Below are 11651 nucleotides of genomic sequence, written 5' to 3'. Positions count from 1 at the left end.
TTTTTCCTAGGCAAGAGTACCTGGAGTAGGTTGCCATGCGTTCTCCTTTGAATCTATGGATTGTCGTTAATCAGGTTTAACAAATTCTTGACCCTCATCTTGTTATATATTGCCTGTTTATTCTTTCTTCCCTCTTTTGAGGTTCCAGTTATGTATATCCTAAACGTTTTCATGTGTTTTACACATCTAATATGCTTTTTTCTGTATTTTTCAGTAGTTTTTGGTCTGTGTGCTTCTGGTTTGGATATTTTCTATTGCCTTGTTTTCCATTTTGCCATTTCTTTCTTCTGATATATCTAATGAGCTCTTAATTTGATCATTTATGTATTTCACTTAGAGAATTTCCATTTGGTCCTTCTTATGATCGATTCCAATTTTCTGGAATCCTTGATCTTTTGTTTTCTCAAACATATTTCTCGTGTACAATCTTGGGACTGAGCTGAGTTGAGGCTGGGTTTCAGTTTTGATCGGTCTCTGCCTCCCTGTCGTTTGCCCCCACTGCTGAAGTGTGGTCACTCAGGGGAGGAGCTTCCAGCTGTGAGTGAGTTATGCTCATGTCCCCTAGTTGGACTTGAGCCTCTAATTTATGTTTCCTCATACTGATGACACTGCCAAAATCTCCACTCTGCTTTTCAGAGGCTTCATGCTTAGCTTTTTAACCTCCTGCCGTGTGCATCTCCAGAATTTTCAAATATCTTGAAGGGAAAATTAGCTCTGTGTCAGGCCCAAACCTAGAAACTTCCCTGTTCACCCATCTGTCACTTTTGTTTTGAATTTTGTCTGTAGTCTTTTTTTTTTCTAATTTTTATTTTATATTGGAGCATCATCGATTAACAGTGTTGTATTAGTTTTAGGGGGTACAGCAAGGTGATTCAGTTATATATATACATGTACTGTCTATGGTCTTGCACGACTACCAGAGCCCTGCTGGTTTCTTGGTTCTCTAAGAGCATCAGCCTGGGCAAAACTTGCTTCTCAGTCTCTTGCCTTACACCCAGGTTCAACAGATACCTCCTTGGAGAAGTGGCTGCACTTATCAAGCCACCTCTGTATGCTTCCCTGCTCTCAGATTCCTGGTCTGTCTAGTTCTTTTCCTTTAGTAGTTCTCTGCTGCTGCTGCTGCTAAGTCGCTTCAGTCGTATCTGACTCTGTGCGACCCCATAGACGGCAGCCCACCAGGCTCTCCGTCCCTGGGATTCTCCAGGCAAGAACACTGAAGTGGGTTGCCATTTCCTTCTCCAATGCATGAAAGTGAAAAGTGAAAGTGAAGTCACTCAGTCGTGTCCGACTCTTAGCGACCCCATGGACTGCAGCCCACCAGGCTCCTCCATCCATGGGATTTTCCAGGCAAGAGTACTGGAGTGGGTTGCCACTGCCTTCTCCGAATAGTTCTCTAGTAGCCTTCAATAGATACTTTAAAGCTTTTCCTATATTTTGAAGTTGTTCTTGATGGAAATATTGATTTAATTTAAAGTTATTAATTTAAAATTATTTCTTCTTGCTTGGAAATGCTAATTGCATATAGTTTGTTTTATGTTATTATATATAAATGTGTTATATTTATTATATATAGTATATATAATATATATAGTTATATTTATATATTAATATATATTATATATAGTGATCGTGATATTAAGTGATAAAGTGATCATCACATACAGTTATGTATCAGTTATCACATCTCTTATACAGTTAACTTCTTTTAACACCAGTTTCTCTAAGTGACTCTTGGTTTTGTGACTGCGTTGTGTATAGAAGGCTTCTGGATAATGTTTTATATCAGTGTAGAAATAAATTGATTGAGTCTTAGTGGAAAGGCCTTGTGGTGAGAATATGTTATTAGTTAAAAATCAGCAATGACTCTGAAACTGGTTATATAAACATGTGAAAAAAATATTTGGTAGTCAGAAGTCCAGATGTACATTTCTTGGGATAATTGATCTATTCCTGTGGTTATGATGATAATTTTAGTATGGTTTTATGTTTGGGGCCACTATTTTTTCTTTTTGTTTCTTTAATACCAGCTTACAGTGTTAGCTGTGTTTATATCGTATGATTTCACAGTTCAAAGAACTCGTGTATGTTTTTAAAATTTTCTTTTAATGTAAAAAGATCAGGAAAATATGAGACCAAAGTGATATCTCCTCCTTTACCTCCCACCTCAAAACATGTACTACTGTGTATAATAACGACTACTCTTCCTCTCCTGTTGGAAAGGATTGAAGGCAGGAGGAGAAGGGGACAGATGGTTAGATGGCATCACCGACTCAATGGACGTGAGTCTGGGTAAAATGTGGGAGTTGGTGATGGACAGGAAGGCCTGGCGTGCTGTGGTTCATGGGGTCGCAAAGAATCGGACACGGCTGAGCAACTGAACTGAACTTCCTCTCCTACCCTTTCCTTTCATTTTTTGTCCCTCCTCTCCTATTGATATATGTTAGTTGACAAAAATACAGAAATTGAAGTACATAAGAAAAAGAAAATTGAAATCTCTTGTAATCCCATTACCAAGCAGTAATTAGGTTTCTGAGCATTTGACACGTATCTTTTGTGGATTTTTCTTTGTAAAATGGACTGTATTGTTATTTATCGTTCTTAGCCAAGCCTTTTCATTAATATCACCTGTAATAATTAAAATATCCATATGGATTCTGCAATACATCTCATACTTAACCATATCAGAATCTCTAGGTGATTCTGGGTGAAGAGGGTTTTGTTGAAAAAAAGAAAAGCTTCCCTTCAGAAAATTTTAATTGCCTTCAGAAGTCTTCTAAAACAGAAAAAGCAAGAATATTGCCATATTATATATGAAGGAAACTTTAACTTGTATACAACTCTTCATCTAATGATTTGATTTGAACTTTTTCCTAGCCATTCCACCCTATGGTGAATTTGGATTGCTCTCGGGACTTCCGGCCATTTCTCTGTGCACTCTATGCTCCTATCTGTATGGAATACGGACGTGTCACACTTCCCTGCCGTAGGCTCTGTCAGCGGGCTTACAGTGAGTGTTCGAAGCTCATGGAGATGTTTGGTGTTCCTTGGCCTGAAGATATGGAATGCAGTAGGTGCGAAAATCATAGATTTTTCATGGCCCTTTGCTTCTTTTGCATCATATTTAAAATTGTTTTCTAGTTCGTCAGTTTTTAAGAACTTCTTGAAGTGTGTATATTACTTATAATTTTGAACAGAAGTTTCATGCCTCAGAGCTGTTCATTTCCTTAGGAATTTGGAATGAAATGAAAAAGGTGGAAAAAGAAAAACATTTCTATGAAGAAAATTTTTAAATAATTAAGAAAAACATAATCAAGATATAGATTGTTGGTATCTTTCCCTTAACAGTTTTTTTTTTTCTGATTATAAAAGTAATGCCATTTATAAAAGATTAGAAGATATAGAGAACATAATCATTTGTTGCCTCATTATTAAATATCTTTAATGTGATTTAATGGGACTTGAATATCTTTATAATTTCGGTGTTAATGACTATAGTAGTTCTGTCATTTCTGTTTTTCTTTCTTTGTTTTTTTTTCAATTTTGTTGTTTTGACCATGCAACATGTGGGATCTTAGTTCCCTGATCAGAGATAGAACCCATGCCGTCTGCACTGGAAGCACGGAGTCCTAACCACTGGACTGCCAGGAAAGTCCCTCGGTTCTGTTTTACTGTCATGTATTAACATACTCAGACCCAGAAAATGTCAGATACTTTTCAAATCACTTCCAATATATAGATTGTAAGCATTTCCTAAAGGTTTGAGGATATTTACCTGACAGTCTTATATATTTGTGTAAGAGAACGTAATTGTTAGTGATAACATGTATGGTAGTAATACTGAACTTTTTATACTATAATGTTGTATCTTTTTGTGTTCTTACATATTTCAAGGATAAAGCATAGATGAATACCTATAGAACTTTTACTATCTAGCTTTGTCCAATAGTATTTTGCAGTGTTTGCTTCAGGTTTTTTTTCTTGGCCACACCCAAGTTCCATATGGCTTGCAGGATCCTAGTTCCCCCAACTAAGGATGGAACCTGGGGCCCTGACAGTGAAAATACTGAGTCCTAACCGTTGGACCACCAGGGAGTGCCCCAGATTTCTTTTTTAAAGAAATAAAACAGTACAGGTAGAGTTGAAAATTCCTTCGTTAGTATCCATCTTGATTTCATTTCCTTCTTTTCTCCCCAGAGATGAGATAATCATTATGTTGAATTTGTTGTTAATTCTTCTTATGTTTGTTTTTATATTCTTACTGTACATTACATATTACATTACATATACCATACATTACATCCATAAGCAACATTATATACTTTTTTACATTTCATATATGTATATAAATATATAATGTTGTTTATGTATCTGTGTTTGTATCTGTGTTTATCTTTGTTAGTCTGGTTCATTCCTCTTAATTGCTGTGTAATGGCCAATTGTGTTAATATGATCTATAGTTATTTAGCCATCTTCTGCTAAGGCGCGTCAGTCGTGTCTGACTCTGTGCGACCCTGTAGACGGCAGCCCACCAGGCTCCCCGTCCCTGGGATTCTCCAGGCAAGAACACTGGAGTGGGTTGCCATTTCCTTCTCCAGTGCAGGAAAGTGAAAAGTGAAAGTGAAGTCGCTCAGTCGTGTCTGACACTCTGCGACCCCATGGACTGCAGCCCACCAGGCTCCTCCATCCATGGGATTTTCCAGGCAAGAGTACTGGAGTGGGGTGCCATCACCTTCTCCGAGCCATCTTCTACTGATAGTCATTTAACTTATTTCCAAGGGTTTGCTATTATGGGCAGTGCTGCACAGAACCCTTTTTTTCTCCTTCATGTTTAAAATTAATTTTATTTATCAATACCCCTTGGAGATAGGTAAAAAGCCCATGTTGTTACTGTCATTTGATAGATGGAAAAACTTAAAACATGTATTAGTTACTTATAGTCAGTTCACTGACAATTTGCTTTCTCTTATTTGTCCACGCTGTTTTCCACCTATTTGATATACTCTCTTATCTAGCCCCATCAAACCATTCATCCACTGTCTCCCCAAAACCTTACAATATTTATAGTTCTTCTTTTAGAAATCTAAATTTCTTGGTATTTATAACAACAGTTAGGAATTACCTCAGTAGGAATCCTATTTTATGTTTTGTGTCTAGCTCCTATTGTTTAGTGGTCTTTTTTTTTAACAGATTATGTACATTTATAGAAATGTCATTATGATCTCTGTTTTGATAGTATTAAATCTGTTTTATGTCCTTACTATTTTGCCTGAAATTGCCTAACTCTGAATTCTTACTTAAATTCTGACAAACTGATCTTTCATTATAACCTTTCATTCTTCCACATCTCTCATATCCTTGTTCATATTGTATTTGTTCTTCAGTTTCTTGGATACCCCAAAGTTGTGGGGTTTTCCCCCACCTTTCCTAATAAGTCCCTTCCTGATCTCATTTCTTTTCTTACTTAGGTTAAGCTTTGTTGTCCATTATATAAAATAGAACTTTTGCTAACAATTTCAACTTATTCCTTCTACTGTACTTGTTCAGATTTCTAGCTGGAGCAGTTCAACTGATTTCTTACAAATTAATTATGCTGCATATTTAATTATTTAAACCATAGCAACTCCTTTTTTTTTTCACTGCAGTCCAGATTCTATCATTGTTTTATTATATTTGCTTTATCATATCTGTCCATCCCTCTGCTGATCCACTAATCTACATTATTCTTTGAGTGTATTTCAAAATAAATTAGAGACAGCAGTTATTGTCCTCACAAATATTTTGTCAGGTCCTTCACCAAACATTTGTCTATAGTTTTGTGTGTTTTTTCTATTTAAAACTTTACAAGGAAATGCACATATCTAAAGATAGCACCTGAGTTTTAACAAAAACCTGCAGCTTAGAAAGCCAAATCCTTAGAAGGATATAGAACAGGATCATTACCATTACCTCGTGCTCTCATGTTCCTTGCTAGTCAGTCCATGTCTGTACCATCCTCTGGAAGCAACTACTGTTTAGCATCTTTCCTAGATAATTACTTTGTATATTCTAGAACTTCATACAAATAAAGTCATACATTGTATAACTCTTATTTTGCTTGAGTTAAGATTGCTGTTTCTTGCTCTGTTTTCAAGACTCAATGTTTTTGTGTTCATTAATAGTTCTTTCCTTTTTCTTGTTTTCTATTGTATAGATTACCATATTTTGCATATCCATTCTCCTATTGATAGACATTTTAAACCATAGCCGCTCTATTTGCTCTTTGTCTTTAGTCAATTTCCAATGTGGTCAACAGGAAAGATTCTGTTCATTCTCCTCAGCACTTATGCCAAATCCATGTCACTCACTTCAAACCTATGTTTCATTTCACCTTTATTCCATATTTGACCCTTACTCCCCTCAACCTCAGTCTGTCCTCCTTTCCTGAAAATCACTTTGGCATTTTGTGCAAACTGTTGTGGTCTGCTACATCTCAGACCAGTTGTTCTCAGTTTCCTTTCTTGTATCTTCTTCATGGTGCTTCTTAGCAATCTGTTTCTGTTCTTTTTGATTCTACATGCTTCCCGTGGATAGTTTCATCTCACTGATTTTAACTGTTACTCACATGCTGATGACTCCTAAATCCAAATCTATAGCCTTGGCATCTTTCTGGTAAGTTCCAAATCTGCGTAACAAGCAGCCATTGGATATCCTAACCTGAATTTGTCTCAAGTACCTCAACTTCAACATACCTAAAATTGGTTTTACTCCTTGCTCATTTTTTTTTAAATTCCTGGAAGGCATATTCCTCCTTCATCGACCTAAGCTCCCACATGCAGTCAGTTGTAGATTCTGTTGCTTTTCTTTAACTAATTTCATAGCTGTCTCATTCTCACTGCCTTATCTGGTTTTAGTTATGGTTCATCAGATGTCTCTGCTCTCAATATTGTACAGCTCAAATGTCTTCCATACTCCTTCTAGTCATCTTTCTAATTAACTTGTATGTGTGGTGAGCACTTAGTCATGTACAACTCATTGAGACCCCATGAACTATATATATAGCCCACCAGGCTCCTCTGTTCATGGAATTTTCCAGGCAAGAATATTGGAGTGGGTTACCATTTCCTTCTCCAGTGGATCTTTCCGACCCCAGGATCAAACCCACGTCTCTTGTGTCTCCTGCATTAGCAGGCAGGTTCTTAACCAGTTGAGCCACCAGGGAAGCTGTTAACTTGGGTAAGGGCTATATGAATATATTTAGTCAACAGTCATCAATTCAGCAAATAATTTAGTCAACAGTCATCCATTCACCAAATATTAATTGAATGTCTTCCATGTGCTAGACACTATTCCAGATAGTAAAGATGAGTAGTGAACAAAATGTGGTCTGTTCTTATGGAGCTGCAGTTCTAGTGATGGTTTTCCTGGTAGGATATAAATAAATAGATAATGTCAGATAGCAGTGAATGCCAATAAGAAAGAATAGAGCTAGGTGATAGTGATACAGTATGGAGACATTAGGGAAGTCCTTTTTAATAAGGAGACAGTGGAAAAGGGATGTGAATGAAATGAGAGAACAAATGATACAGATATCTAGGGAAGATCAGTCCAGGCAGAAGAAGCAGAGCAACAAGTGCAGAGGCTCTGAAGTGGAAGCGTGCTGGTTATATTCACAGAACAGCAGGGACACCACCCTTACCACAGCCATGTGAGTAAGGGAGAAGGGAAGGAAATACGATCAGAAAGCACGGGGGTGGGGGGATGTCTTTAGAGCTCCTTTATGGAATTTGGATTTGATTCTGAGTGAGTTAGAAGATTTTGAGCAGAAGAGACATGATCAAGAGCACAGGGGTGGCATGTCTTTAAAGGATTACTCTGGTTCTTATGTACAAATGGAGATGAACTAGAAGCCACTCCAGAAATCCAAGGATGAGGTACTAATAGCTCAAACTGGGTGGATGCTGTGGAGGACATGGAAAGTTGTCAGATTCTAGATACGTTGTGAAGTCGAATGACAGGAAGTGCTGGTAGGTTGTGAAGTGGATATGACAGAAGCAGTTTCAAGGAGGACCCCAAGGGTTTCGTCCTGAGCAACTAGAATGGGATTACCATTTATGAAAATGGAGAAACTAAGGAGTGGAAATCAAGAGTTTGGTTTTGGAAGGATTAAAAAGTAAGGAGTATGTATATGGTGAATTGGAAGTTGGATGTACAAATATATCCATTCATATGTTTATATCAGTGTTTATGCACACACATATTTCTGAAAATGCTTACCTCTTGTGCTTACAGTTCATGCACTCCTCATGCCCCAGCAATACTAAACACACCCTGTGCGAAACCTCTGTGCCTTTGCTTGCATTTTTTGTTAGAATACTGATTGCCGTACTGCCAGTACTGGCAAATACTGATTCAGAAATCCTGTGTTGAGGGATTGACATGAAGTCTTTCATAATTTTGATTGGTTCATAAAGTCATGCTGCTGTATCTTGTATTGTGTTTACAAGTTTGTGCCTTCTTTTGGACTCAAGGATAGAGTGTTTTTTAGGTGTTTTTCTTTTAAAGCCCTGGCTTACTGCAGAGTTCTAATAAATGCCTCTGTGCAATAAGTTTCTGTCATTTGGTTTTATAGTCCAAGCCTTGTAAAGAAAATGGTTTGTATTAATCAGCTTCAATATAAGGTTATACATGTATTTGGCAAACTTAATATCAGTGATAGTTTATTGAGATTAATCAGCTTCAGTATAAGCTTATACAGGTATTTGGCAAACTTAATATCAGTGACAGTTTCTTGGAAACTATTTGATCTATGTAACTACTGAATATTTCGTTGATGGGAGTCTGAAGACTTAGAAACTGATGCTGCCAAGAAAACTGAAAATGCAGGAAGTTCATAAGAACAGTACTTCTGATCATGTGAGAATGTCTGCAGCACATCCCTGTTTTTTCTGTACTGTGCCTGTGATACTTTCTCAAGTCTGGAAAATTGTCAAAATGCAGATTTCTTGGGCCCTAACACAGGCATAATAGAATTTGAGGTGGTGAAGAATGTCTCATCCTCTCCTACCCTTGCCCCATGTCCATAAGTTTATGTCTGTTTCTCCATTGTTGCCCTATAAATAAATTCTTCAGTACTATTTTTCTAGATTCCACATATATGCATTAGAATACAGTATTTATCTTTCTCTTTCTGACTCACTTCACTCTGTATAATAGGTTCAAGGTTCATCCACCTCATCAGAGCTGACTCAGATGCCTTTCTTTTGATGGCTGAGTAATATTCCATTGTGTATACGTACCACATCTTCTTTATCTAGTCATCTGTCGATGGACATCTAGGTTGCTTCCGTGTTCTAGCTATTGTAAATAGTGCCTCAAAGAACAATGGGATACATGGGTCTTTTTCAACTTTGGCTTCCTCAGGGTATATGCCTAGGAGTGGGACTGCTGGGTCATATGGTGGTTTTATTCCTAGTTTCTTAAGGAATCTCCATACCATCTTCTGTAGTGGCTGTATCAATTTACATTCCCACTAACAGTGCAAGAGCGTTCCCTTTCCTCCACACCCTCTCCAGCATTTGTTGTTTGTAGATTTTTTGATGATGGCCATTCTGACCGGTGTGAGGTGATATCTCATTGTAGTTTGGATTTGCATTTCTCTAATAATGAGCAATGTTGAGCATCTTTTCAGGTGTTTGCCATATGTATGTCTTTGGAGAAATGTCTGTTTAGGTCTTTTTCCCACTTTTTGGTTGGGTTGTTTGTTTTTCTGGCATTGAGTTGTATGACCTGCTTGTATATTTTGGAAATTAATCCTTTGTCAGCTGTTTCATTTGCTATTATTTTCTGCCATTCTAAAGCCTGTCTTTTCACCTTGCTTATTGTTTCCTTTGCTGTGCAAAAGCTTTCACATTTCATCAGGTCCGACTTGTTTACTTTTGTTTTTATTTCCATTACTCTAGGAGGTGGGTCATAGAGGATCTTGCTTTGATTTATGTCATCGAGTGTTCTGCCTATGTTTTCCTCCAAGAATTTTATAGTTTCTGGTCTTACATTTAGGTCTTTAATCCTTTTGGAGTTTATCTGTGTGTATGGTGTTAGAAAGTGTTCTAATTTCATTCTTTTACATGTAGCTATCCAGTTTTCCCAGCACCATTTATTGAAGAGCCTGTCTTTTCCCCACTGTAAATTCTTGCCTCTTTTGTCAAAAATAAGGTACCCATAGGTGCATGGGTTTATTTCTGGGCTTTCTATCTTGTTCCATCGGTCTATATTTCTGTTTTTGTGCCAGCACCATACTATCTTGATGACTGTAGCTTTGTATTATAATCTGAAGTCAGGAAGGTTGATTCCTCCAACTCCATTCTTTCTCAAGACTGCTTTGGCTATTGGGGATCTTTTGTGTTTTCATATGAATTGTGAAATTTTTTGTTCTAGTTCTGTGGAAAATGCCATTGGTAATTTGATAGGGATCGTGTTGAATCTGTAGATTGCATTTGGTAGTACAGTCATTTTCACAATTTTGATTCTTCCTACCCAGAAACATGGAATATCTCTCTCTGTGTGTCATCTTTGATTTTTTTCATCAGTGTCTTATAGTTTTCTGTGTACAGTTCTTTTGTCTCCTTAGGTAAATTTATTCCTAGATATTTAATTTTTTTGTTGCATTGGTGAATGGGATTGATTCCTTAATTTCTCTTTATGATTTTTCATTGTTAGTATATAGAAATGCAAGTGATTTCTGTGTTTTGATTTTATATCCTGCAACTTTGCTAAATTCACTGATTAGCTCTAGTCATTTTCTGATACTGTCTTTAGGGTTTTCTATGTACAGTATCATGTCATCTGCAAACAGTGTGAGCTTTACTTCTTCTTTTCTGATCTGAATTCCTTTTATTTCGTTTTCTTCTCTGATTGCTGTAGCTAGGACTTCTAGAACTATGTTGAATAATAGTGGTGAAAGTGGACACCCTTATCTTGTTCCTGATCTTAGGGGGAATGCTTTCAGATTTTCACCATTGAGAATAATGTTAGCTGTAGGCTTATCATATATGCCCTTTGCTATGTTGAGGAAGGTTCCTTCTGTGCCCATTTTTTGAAGAGTTTTAATCATAAATGGGTGCTAAATTTTGTCAAAGGCTTTTTCTGCATCCATTGAGATGGTATGATCTTTTTTTCAATTTGTTAATATGGTGTATCACATTGATTGATTTGCATATATTGAAGAATCCTTGCATTCCTGGTATAAACCTAGCTTGATCATAGTGTATGAGCTTTTTGATGTGTTGCTGAATTCTGTTAGTTAAAATTTTGTTGAGGATTTTTGCATCTATGTTCATCAGTGAGATTGGACTGTAGTTTTCTTTTTTTGTGTTGTCTTTGTCTGATTTTGGTATCAGGTTGATGGTGCCCTTGTAGAATGAGTTTGAAAGTGTTCCTTCCTCTGCAATTTATTGAAAGAATTTTAGAAGCATAGGCATTAGATGTTCATCATGAGAAACGCTGGGCTGGAAGAAGCACAAGCTGGAATCAAGATTGCCGGGAGAAATATCAATAACTTCAGATATGCAGATGACACCACCCTTATGGCAGAAAGTGAAGAGGAACTAAAAAGCCTCTTGATGAAAGTGAAAGAGGAGAGTGAAAAAGTTGGCTTAAAGCTCAACATTCAGAAA

The 11651-nt window shown here is 37.0% G+C and overlaps 1 protein-coding gene across 1 annotated transcript in view; it reads left to right on the top strand.

Annotated features, from left to right (window-relative positions):
* Positions 1-11651, top strand: part of FZD3 (frizzled class receptor 3) — an 82884-nt gene that overhangs the window by 21909 nt on the left and 49324 nt on the right. Inside the window, exon 2 of the mRNA XM_010840288.1 lies at positions 2875-3071. Coding sequence (XP_010838590.1) covers positions 2875-3071 — 197 coding nt within the window. The remainder of the gene's footprint in view (positions 1-2874; positions 3072-11651) is intronic.

Source organism: Bison bison, unplaced genomic scaffold, assembly GCF_000754665.1.
Source record: "Bison bison bison isolate TAMUID 2011002044 unplaced genomic scaffold, Bison_UMD1.0 scf7180017864143, whole genome shotgun sequence".
Classification (NCBI taxonomy): Eukaryota; Metazoa; Chordata; class Mammalia; order Artiodactyla; family Bovidae; genus Bison; species Bison bison.
The sequence above is the reverse complement of the archived record's forward strand: the minus strand, read 5'-3'. Positions and strand labels throughout refer to the sequence as shown.